Source organism: Abrus precatorius, unplaced genomic scaffold (assembly GCF_003935025.1).
Source record: "Abrus precatorius isolate BTA unplaced genomic scaffold, Abrus_2018 Scaffold7, whole genome shotgun sequence".
NCBI lineage: Eukaryota > Viridiplantae > Streptophyta > Magnoliopsida > Fabales > Fabaceae > Abrus > Abrus precatorius.
Genome location: NW_020874417.1, coordinates 6,594,233 through 6,606,031, shown reverse-complemented (window position 1 = coordinate 6,606,031; position 11,799 = coordinate 6,594,233). Strand labels below are relative to the sequence as shown.

Below are 11,799 nucleotides of genomic sequence, written 5' to 3'. Positions count from 1 at the left end.
GAAAAAATGCATTTCATTGTAGTTTCGATTTCCAGTCATTAAAAATAAATTTAATTTTAACGTATTGTCAAACATTTGACAATGACAATGATTATTAACGAGTGATTAGCTTGTGGTACATAATTTTTCAAAAATAATATTTTTGGGTTCGAATCTTATAGAGAAAAATCTTTCATTGGAAAAGCTAGGATTAACAATACCATGGGGTGTTCTCAGTTTCGGCAGAATTGTCTACCGTGGATATTTGCGATTTAGAAAGAAAATGTTTGACGAAGAGAACTGGTTAAAAAAAAAATTCATTCTCACATTGGATATTTTAGTTAAAAAAAGTGTCTATAACTTTTACTGGTCGAATTGAAATGTCTTTAAACCCATTTTCTTCACTATGTGAAGGATTATTTTTTGTCCTTAGTTTTGGTGATAGAACACTAAACAAGTAACGTAAAACAGTCTCTTGGGTTAGTGGCACTTATTGTAGCATCAAGTCAAACAAAGCAGAATAGATAATACAAATTATATCAATTATAATCAATGCTCCATTTTGCTAGAAAATCGGCGAGTTTATTATTAGCTACACGTGTAATCTACAAGCATATAAGGTCTGCATCGTGCATGAATAGATATTATCAACAGTGGAAGAACTGTGCATCATGTGAATACCTGTTAGACTTTTCTGCAGAGTGATAGTCAACATATCTCTCCATGGTTACAAATTTATGTTTATTTTAATATTATTAATTAGAACTTTGATATTAAATCTCTGTTTATAACTTTTTTTAACGTGTTTCTTACTACGTACAATTTGTTACTAGCATGATGAATTGATATTCTTTGTATCCATCTTAACATCAATACCTTTTGGATACATATATTTTAGACTGAAATATTTTATCTAGTTTACAAAGTATTTAACTTTTAACTTTAGTTTCATCTCACTTTTGTTATTGTTTGGTATAAAGCAAGTGAAATGTATTTTTCTATTCTCTCGCTGAAATTTTCTTCTATTTTCGACGAGGAAAATCTATGCAAATGGAACTGTTTTTACAAGATTTTATGCTTTTTATTGCCCAAACGCAAGGAAAACTGAGGTGGCAGTACAATTTAATGGCAGATAGCATATTCCTTTCTTCCGCTTTTGACTGTTGAAAAGAAAAAAAGCTAAGACAACTTTAAAGATTTAATCCATTATTCGTTCATAATGATAAAACATTGACCTTATCATTTAGAATCGAAGATAAATAATTAAATGTAATACATTTTTATTAAAAACATTATCTATCACTTCAAAAATATAAAAAGTAATAAATATTTTTAAATGTTTATAATCAAATTGAGAGATCAATGTCAACAAAATTTAAAGAAAATGACGAGGCCATTATAATTTTTAGTTATCCTCATTGTCATCAGTCTTAAAAGTGCAGAATTTAAAAAAAATTAAGAAAAATATAAAAAACTTATAAGAACAAAAATCGAAATCTCATAAAAATGTAAAAATTTAAAACATTGAAAGCCAATAAATAAAGTTATGAAACTTTTGATAAAAAATATTTTTTAAATCAAAATTATAATGACTTAAGAGTAGTTATAGCTTTATTTAAAAAAAAAATGACTTGCTCTAAAATCTCGCTTAAATATGAAATTTTCTCTCCCCGTGTACGAGAATAATAATTTTTTGTATAAAAATTATTTTTTTGAATTAAGAATTGAAATAGGCAAGTTTAGTTAACTTTATTTTTTTAAAATGATATAATTAGATAAAAACTTAAAAATTTCAGTAAACTTAAGAACCTAGTGATGCTGGCTGTTAGTTTTTAACTTTTGATTGTTATATATAAATTTTAAAATGAAATAATTTCAATTAAAATTGAGTTAAATTAACTCTTAACTTACTCTAAAACCTTTTTAGCTTATTTTTAAAATATAAAGTAATTTTAAATTATAGAATTTAAATTTTAAAAAAATAATTCAATTTTTTCATCACTTCTAAAAGACTCATATACTACTACTACTGTTACTATCCAAGCATCATCGTTGATGTTGCCACTGATCAACTACTTCTGCATTGCATTGCTCCACTACCAGTCCAGCCCCGCTAATTAACAATAATTACCACTAAACGAATTCAAATGAAAATTTGATGAGTGATTCTTTTTGTTTAGACTATTAAAATTTTTAAAAAATTTTCTTTTTAGTATTTAATATAAGTATAAATACATAATTAATACTTAAATTTAAGATTACTTATTAAAGTTGTGTGACGTGATATTTTAAGATTTTTTTTATGGGTATCATATTTAAAAAATTTATATCAATAAAAGACACATGACAACAAGTTAAAAAAAATATTATTTTATATAATTTATTTAAAATTATATTATTTATTGTATGGTCCTATTATATATATTATATTAAATTTTTTTTATATTATTTTTTAATAAATTTTTAGTTTCAAATAAAATATAATAAATATTTAAATAATTTTTATTTATTATAAATAAAATAATTATAAATAATATATTAATTTAATATTTAAATAATAATAATAATAATAAAATAAAGAATATAAAAAATATATTAATATAATATTATTATGTTATTTTTAAATTTTAATTTATTTAATTTTAACTTAAATACTCTTCAACTTATTCAAATGTAATAAATATAATAATTTGTTATTTAAATATATATTTAAATATTATTAGTTAAAAAAATTTATGTACAGTACTTTAAAAAAAATTTATGAGTACTACAGAATTTATCTTAATTAAAATAGTCTTTTGTTAGTTGATCTGTGTCCAATATAAGTGATTCAAATTTAAATTAAATTTGATATTAAAAATGAAAAATTAAAACTAAATTATAAAACTAATAAATAGTTGTAATTTTAGAAAATATTAAAATTTAAAACTATTTATTTTTGGTAATGGTGTCAATTATAAATTTTCTTTATCTATGCATCAAGAGTATCATTTAGCTGGAAGCTAGAGTCTGATTATTGCTTACAAGTTAGAGAAATTATTGAAAGTATACAAACTTCTTAAACAAAGTTTTTTCCATGTTGACAAGCTATGAATTGATCATGATTAATATAAAAAGATTCAATTATCTACTAACTGAGCTAGATTTTTTCTATATTTATTTTCTAAATTTGCCTAAAGCTTACATACCCTATGATTTTTTCAAACACAAATAAATAACTTTACCAAGAACAAAAACTATCATATATCTACGATGTTAGATAAATTTTTTTTGTGTGTTCTAAAGATAATTTCTTTGAAGGGACGATAAAAGCAAAAGCACGTCACTTTTCCACACCTTGTCCAAAAATAGGAAAACATAACATAAAAATGGGTATGAATTAGGTCAAATATTGCATTATGCATGTTTGTTTCCAAATGCTATTCCTAATCATCGACAAGCAATGTCTCACTCATTTTATACACTCGAGTGTTTGTCACTTTGTCCCTTCCCCTTCGTCTAAATAATTTACAAAGAGAAATACAAATTAATACTTATGGTTTGAATTTTATGCATGTTAGTCCTTAATTTTTTAAAAAAAGATGTATTTCCACTTAGATTTCTAAAGTGTGAAAAATAACTTCTTTATTAATATTTCTATTAAGTATTGATGGAATGCATCATATAGCTAACTTTAATACATATTTTTTTTTTGTAGAACTGTAGATATATACTTACAGGTATAAATTTGAAGGTAATTATTTTTTTTTAAAATGAGTATAAAAATCAATATTATATAGTGTCTTAGTTAAATTTTACCTATTATCATTGTTATACAAGATATAAATTACATGACATCTTATTATCGTAAAAATAACGTTTTTCTTTATTTTTCAATTATGATTTTGTTTGGGTGAATTTGTAGAGATGTTTTTTTATCAATAAAAAATAATAAAATATCTTATAAGATGAAAAATAACTTATATCTTCAATTTTTAAAGAAGTTACATGAAAAAACTTCTCCGAACTTCTAAAAATTTAGAGAAGTACAAAAATTTTTAGTTTATGAAAAAGAAATTTTATTATTTTTTATTTTATAAATAATTTTTGAAAAATTTATCCAAATGGAGCCTATTAATAAGATAATATGTATTAATATCAACTAAATTTTATCCCTCTAAAAAATATTTATTATTTTCCTATTTATCTCTTAAAAAATTAATCAAAGTATATCCATTTGATATCCTTAATATTTTTTTAAGTGAAAATGTTAACATTAATTATTCAATTAAACAAAAAAATATGATATATATACACCTCAAGTCAACATAACTTTACAAAATACAAAGTTTTTCTTTGTTACTTAAAGAAATTTAGGAACACACTTTTAACATATTTTTAGATATTGATTAAAATTTATTAAAAACTATAAAAGTATAATAAAAGAATATTAAACTAAAAATGAAACTCATATTTTTTTAATTTTTAATAATTTTTAACCAAAAATAAGAAGTAATATATTGAAAAAAATGTGTTATATGTATATTAATAACATTTTTTCGTTACATAACTTTGCTAAAGTTTCGCTATTTACTACCTAATGGTCTATAAATTCTTACTTGGTTAAAAGTTAGTCTTGAAACTTGATTTTAGGTATCTGAAGTTTAATTTTTATTTTATTTATAATTTTTGCCAAAAATCAATTCAAATGAAAAATTAACTGCTAATGAGTTGTAGTTTAGATAGTACATGCCTAATTTCTTTTAAGCAAGTTTAAGTTTGAGGCTAATACATTAAAAGCTAATGAAAAGAAATAATCTTATCATATAATGATTATTTTCATTTTGAACAGGATTACTTTTAAAAAAAATAAATATTTGAAATCCTAGACAAATAATTGAAAAAGGTAATATTTTTATTATAAACTAAACTATATGTGAGGTTAGAAAATAATGTATAAAATTCAAGAAATAAGTTTAAAAGGGCTGCATTTCAGAGTGAAAATGAATTTTACCCTATTTAATTGATAATTTAACCTTTTTGAGGATTGAAGGATGATAAGTATAGATAGACATGATCACAAGTTCTAAAAAGAATATTTCTTGTGGGCTTTATAGCCAGGCTTGCCCAGTCTTATACATCGCTTTTCTTTATTCACTTTTTGAAAGTGAATTCATAATGAGGTTCAATTGAGGGGAATTTTTTGGATTTGGACTTCATCTAGTTATGGGTAATTAATGTTGGACAAGAAGTGGGTTAGCTTGATATTTAGACAAAAATATATAAATTAAGACGTTATGCACCCTTAAGTCATAAAATTTTGCCGGTAAAAGTATAAAATTATGAACAATACATTACAACCAAAGCATTAATGTCTTATCCGAAAGTTATTAATTTTAAGTCTAGAAATTTATAATTTATTGATCCCTTCTGAAATAACAATTTTAAACTATTACATGACATTACAATAGAATGAGTAATCTAAAAATATATCAAATAGCATGTTATAACGGTCTCCCAAGAGTTAACATATCCTGACTAATAAATTGTTTATATTATACACGAGATAATATATTTTTATATAAAGTAAATATTATTATACCACCAAATATGTGAATTAATTGACCGGTAGTTATTTTAATTTAATTTGTAATTTCAAGTTTCACGGTTAGTTAGTAAATGCAGTTGTGTTAAAAAAATAGTGTCTTATTTTGCACCCAAAACGTACGGATGAATTTAATTTCATAATAACTTTGGTGATAAAGATAAATCGGATGGGTCAATTATTTGTCTGCCAAGCATTTATCAAAAATTTACTTTCTTCTAATAAAATCAGAATATGATATGCATTTGTTGCCTTTCGATAGTTAACACCTATCTGCTATCACATTTTGCGGCGAAACTTGTAATCAAAAGCCATTTGAAAATAGCAACTTCCAAAGTGCTATCATGATATGAGGTGTTGTTCCTTTTCATTATCTCTTATCCCATGCTACCCTACACCAAATTTTACAAAATCTTTTATGCTTTTAAAAATACAACCTTAAAGAAATATGCTAATTGCACATTTCCACTCTTTCACATCAGCATACAAGAATCTAAGTCGGCAAAAAAATTAGATGCCTTGTCAAATAAGTAAAATAAAGACTTATCTCACTAAATAAAATTAGTTACATAAACTATCTAACGCTATCAAACTAAATAGCTTCTCATAGAACACAAAATTTCATTTAGTCAATAACCGGAACTAATCATAAACAATTAGCTTGTAGTTCTTACGTCTAAAGAACCTTAGCACAATGTCCATGTCTAAGGACTATAAGATAGATCAGAAATTACATTACATGAAAACCCAGAAATTGATGATAAACGAAAAATAAAAATAAAAATACACACACATCAAGAAGTGACATATTATGGCCACTTAATTGCTCTAAGTTAGATATCAAATATTAATTTCTAGCAGCATATGGAGCATTTCACAAGTCCATTCTCATTACAATCGGGACACCTAATGAACAATTCATTTTTGTTATCCACGTTGTTGGTGACGACTTTGCAACTACCATTACAATTGGAGCAAATAGAAAACCGCATGTAGGCACATCCTTTGCAAGGAACATCAACAAAGTCAATTGGTGTTCCATCCAAAAGCTTTCCAAGCCAACCCATCTCATGCAATCCTTCAACTTCATCAGCTCCTCCAATGTACCTCCCCTTAATGAAAAGCTTTGGAGGGATCACTTTGCCACCCAAGATCTTCCATAGTTCCTCTCGATACTCCAAGTGCAGAGAAACATCCTTTTCTTGGTACTTTATCTTGAAGCTTCTCAACAAAAACCGTATTGTGTTGCAGTCCTGAAAGGTTTTTCTTATACCTCTCAAGCTTGTGGTGTAGAGAATCACTTCTTGGCTTCCACCGGGTGGATATATATCTTCAAAATCTGTTAGAGATAGTTGTTGTTGCATGCTTTTATGCTCCAAGTTGGTCAAATTAGGACTAGAAGTAGCCACTAAGTTTTCCTCAGCAAGTTCTTTTTCTTTGCACCCTTTCGTGTGTGTGACTTCCAATTCCATTTCTTTTTCCTCAGACTGCTTATCATCCTCACTTCCACTGAGGCTAAACTCTAACTTAGCCAGGTTGTTGACATTTTGATCTTGATCACACATTGGTGGATTTGAACATTTCTGAAGGACTAGGCCATGTTACAAGTTGTTTATGGTTGAGATGAAGTTTAATTTTCTACCAAACCTGCTTTTCATTCCTCTCATGTATCTTTCACCTTTCAAAATTGTATGGCATATGATATGAAGCTACCAACTTATGGATTGAAGAAAAGATGAAGTGTTGAATGGTAAAGTGGAAACTAAAAGCTGTGCGATGTTGGGGATGCTTTATTATGTTTTGAATGATCAATGCATAGTGTGGGGGCAAGGTTGACCCCCCACTACCTTATCTAATGAGAGTGCACTGACCCATTACCTACCATTTGGTGCCTCAATCATCCTTTGAACTATGAACTATGATGGATATTTGTTAACTAAAACAATGAAATGGGCTAAAATTCCCCATCATTGTTTTACTTACTTGAAGGGGGAACTAAGCCAAATTGCCAACCTTAATCTCAGTCCTGCACATGTTTCCGTTGGTTTGGCACCACTATTACTTAGGAGTGTCCTTGGACCACTGGATGATGCCTAGTATAAAGGAGACAAAGTGTGTGCCCATGGTTATGATTAGTTACCATTTGTGTACACGTTATGCATCTGTTGGGAACAAATTGAGGGAAACAAAGGTATAAAATCATGCCTTATTTTCTGATAAGAAATTGAATAAAATTAAACAAATGAAGCCGTAGGTTAAGATTGACTTTAAGTTCCAAATTTATCTCTACTTTCTCTCAAATTTTTAAGAGATTTGACTTTTGGTAATAACTCTGCGCTAATCACCCTAACCTTGTACTAGAAACTCTAGAGATTAATTCTCATTATTTTCAAAATTTCTCAATTTCCATTTCTCTACATTTTCCCAAACAAACTTTACTTTCAACCCTACTTATTACCAGTCCAAAATCATTCTCTCAATTAATTTCACCCCTTTCAAAATAAGAGAACATCTGTACATGACAAATCTTTCTCCAGAAAAACCCCAGATAGGGAATCCGTCCATCTGCCATCATATGTACTTATCACTCATATAAAGTGGCAAGACTTGAAAGATTGTTGCAAAAGCTAACACTTTCTATATACTAAAAAGGCAACCAATTGTATGCCTATTGCATCTACGAACATATAATCCTTGTGTAATTTTATGACCTTTTGATATAATGTTTCATTAAGTTTATTTTTTCAGTTAAAATATCAAGTCCAAACTTAAAGTTTAATTATGTATACAAGTGTAAAATTTGTAAATTTGAGATGAATAGTTCATGAATAACCTATGAATATATGTGCGTCATATCTAAACAATTGCATTTTTTAATTTTTATATTTATAAAAATTTATATTTATTTATTATCAACTTATATACATCATTTACATGATTTTAATTTTGAAATATCACATTTTAAATGAGTGACAATAAATTTTCTTTTAAAAAAAAAATACCATTTTCATTATTAAAGATTTTATCTCCAATCTTAAGTCATCTTTTATAGGATTTTTAACAAATAATATATTATTATATGTCTTGGTTTGAATATATTTTTAAATACGTCTTATTTTGTATGTAATAGAATTCAATTTAAATGGACTTTCATTTAAAGTTTTAACAACAATTACACAAAAGTCAATTAAAACTATTGCATTTTGACTTAATGATAAAGTAAAAATTAATTATAATAAATTTTTTAAGACTATTATAATTTACTTTATTATAATGTAGAAGTTAACTACAAAAGATTTTAGTTCAATGTAGAAGTCAATTATAATAGATTTATACATACATATTAATATATTTTGAAAAATACTTGTATAACTAGTTTTACTCGACTTTAACATGCTCCTCAATTATAAATAGAGAATTCTCAGATCTGCATTATCATGTTAAAAGAAAATTTGAGATCGAGTGTGAAAATAATAGTGAGATAACTCTTTAAGATAACAAAGAGTTATGTTCATGTTTTTATATATTATAATGATGAAATTGTAACCACAATGTATGGTTGACATTTTGTAGTGACAATTAAGCTCGATTGGTTATCTGTCCATCAAATAGTTTGCTATAATTGGAGAGCCAAATATTCAAAAAGTACGAGGAAAACAACATGCAAGTCTAAAAAATATTCTATAGGATGTCAATTGATATTATGTCAAATGATGTCCAATATAAAAGGTGATAAATTCATAAAGATAAGCACATTAATTACATATTTAGTTATTTTAACTCGTTTGCTAAAAATCATATAATAAAACTATTTGTCAAAATCTAAGTTGATCCTTTTAGCTTAAGAGGTTCAACTTTTGATCCATCACTTCCTAGATCTAATGCAGTCCCATCCTTTGAAGTGTCTTGCCATGAAGTGCACAACTCAATGATGAGGTATCTTCTTCAAATTTCAAATACTTTATCAGATAGATTGAAAAGATATTACAACTAAATCCATAGGCAATAACAAAAGTTAGCTCGGTTAGGAATTTTGATTTTATTGTGCCACACTAGGATGATGAAAATGATGAAGAGAATGACCTTAATTATGTAATTGGAGTATACGAACACTCTTTACCAGAAATTGCATCTACGTGAAGTGTGAAAGCTGACAAGACTGCACACATGTCTTTCCATAATCTATGAATTAACATGCTTAGATAGATTATCGTATTATTTATGCTCACATATAGCTTATAATGAAAGCAAATTTGATGTTTGCCATGAAACCTCTGGAAGCATTAGTGGAGTTAGAGTTGATGTTCAAGATAATTTATAGAAATGTGTGGTTAGCCAAATTGAAAGATATTGCTATGATATATTGCGACTGAGAAGAATTGTATAATGAGCTCTCTAGATGGTTGGGTGGCCTAAAGTCTTATATGACATGTACTATTGTCCAAATGCAAATTAGATGATGCTATGTTGGTGATGTTGTAGAGTATATGCACAAAGGCATTTAAATATTTTAAAAATACTTATTTAAATTGACAATATCGCAGTCAGGCGGTCGCAACAGTATGACAAAAATATTTTTAGAAAAAGAAATAAGTAGAGTAACCACCAAAGTTTATTAAAGGAAACCTCGAAAAAACTTAAAATCTTTATCTTTGAAACTAAAAAAGGATTCGGGAGTCATTTACGTGTAGAGAATGTGTTAGCACCTTACAACATCCGTTTAAATAATAGTTACCTTAAATTAATTATATAAATTTATTATAATTTTGAAAAGTATTTATTTAACCCATAAAATAAATGTTGTTATTTTTATTTTAAAGAAAAAAAATTTATTTATTAAAATATTAAGTCATATCTTATGAAGAAGAAAAAAATTATTTTTAAAATTATTTTAACTCGACGAGTCTAATTCCCGCTTTTATGTATCCTTGGAGGTGCAATGAAGAACTCAAAGTCACGTAATTTATAAAATTTTTGAAAATACTTTATTAATTTAAAATTTATAAGATTTTAAAGGAAATATTTTTAAAGAAATTGTTTCAAGATTAATTATACTTCTTTTTTTAAAAATAATCTATATCTTTCAGGATATAAGACAGCGCAACTATACATGTTATCCTACAACAAATGATACGAAAGGTAAAGGAGAATCACAAATTCTATTGTAAGTCATTGCAAAAAAAGTGTGATAATTAAGACAAAATATTTTAATTTGTACAAGAGTAGTAATTTTAGTATACATTTAATTTAAATTTTGATATTGAAAAATCTAAGACTACGTAAACTATACATAAATCTCACACGACTTATTTGTCAACCAAACGTAACGTAAATCACACATCGGCATCGTAAAATATTATATGATAAGATGAAAAAACAAACATAATTTGCTATTATTATTTTAAACATAAAATTAATTTTTATTTAATAAAGGGATAAATATTTAAAGAGGAAAAAAAATTTATATTACTTAATAAATATAATTATTTAATAAAAATGAGTTATAAATATAGCTTAATTTTAATAATAACTTTATTGCATGAAACTTAAGGTAACTTTGATATACAAAGATTTTTTTTTTTGTACAATTTAGGGTTTAGGGTTTAGTTAATTATTTAAAAAGTTTAAAAAATGATATTTATATTAATCAAAGAAATAGTTATCTACTTAATTTAAGACAAATTGTAAATTGTTGTATTGATAAAAAAAAAAAGTTCTACATATATATATATATATATATATATATATATATATATAACTTAATTAATAAATATTTGAAAGAGTATATTTTAATGGGCAAAATACTCAATTGATTAAAAAAAACTTTTTAACTTAGACGATTTATATCGCATAAAATCAATGGTAACCTAGGAACACATTAATTTTGACGACTAATAATGCATAAAGATAAAGTTGTTACACAATAACATTATAGATCGTTGCGTTAATTAAGTGAATTAATTTTAATTTTATAATTAACAAATCATATCGGATAATAGAATATAAAAAATATAATATGTTTTGATAAATTAATAAAATTAAATAAAAAATATACTTTATTAATTATATAATTAGATGAAAATAAATATTGTTTCACTTGCAAATTCTTTAATAATTTAAGAGAGAAAAATTTTTAGATAAAAATTTTAATTAAATAAAATAAACATATAATTTGTTAATTTTTACAAATAAGATTTATTTTTATATATATCGATAAAACATACAAAATAAGATAA

General features: G+C 25.4%; 1 protein-coding gene across 1 annotated transcript; it reads right to left on the bottom strand.

Annotated features, from left to right (window-relative positions):
* Positions 1-6,417: 6,417 nt before the first annotated feature.
* Positions 6,418-7,128, bottom strand: LOC113871382 (uncharacterized protein At5g39865). Its single transcript, XM_027508475.1, has one exon. The coding sequence runs from the start codon at positions 7,126-7,128 to the stop codon at positions 6,418-6,420; it is 711 nt and encodes a 236-aa protein (XP_027364276.1).
* Positions 7,129-11,799: the final 4,671 nt, after the last annotated feature.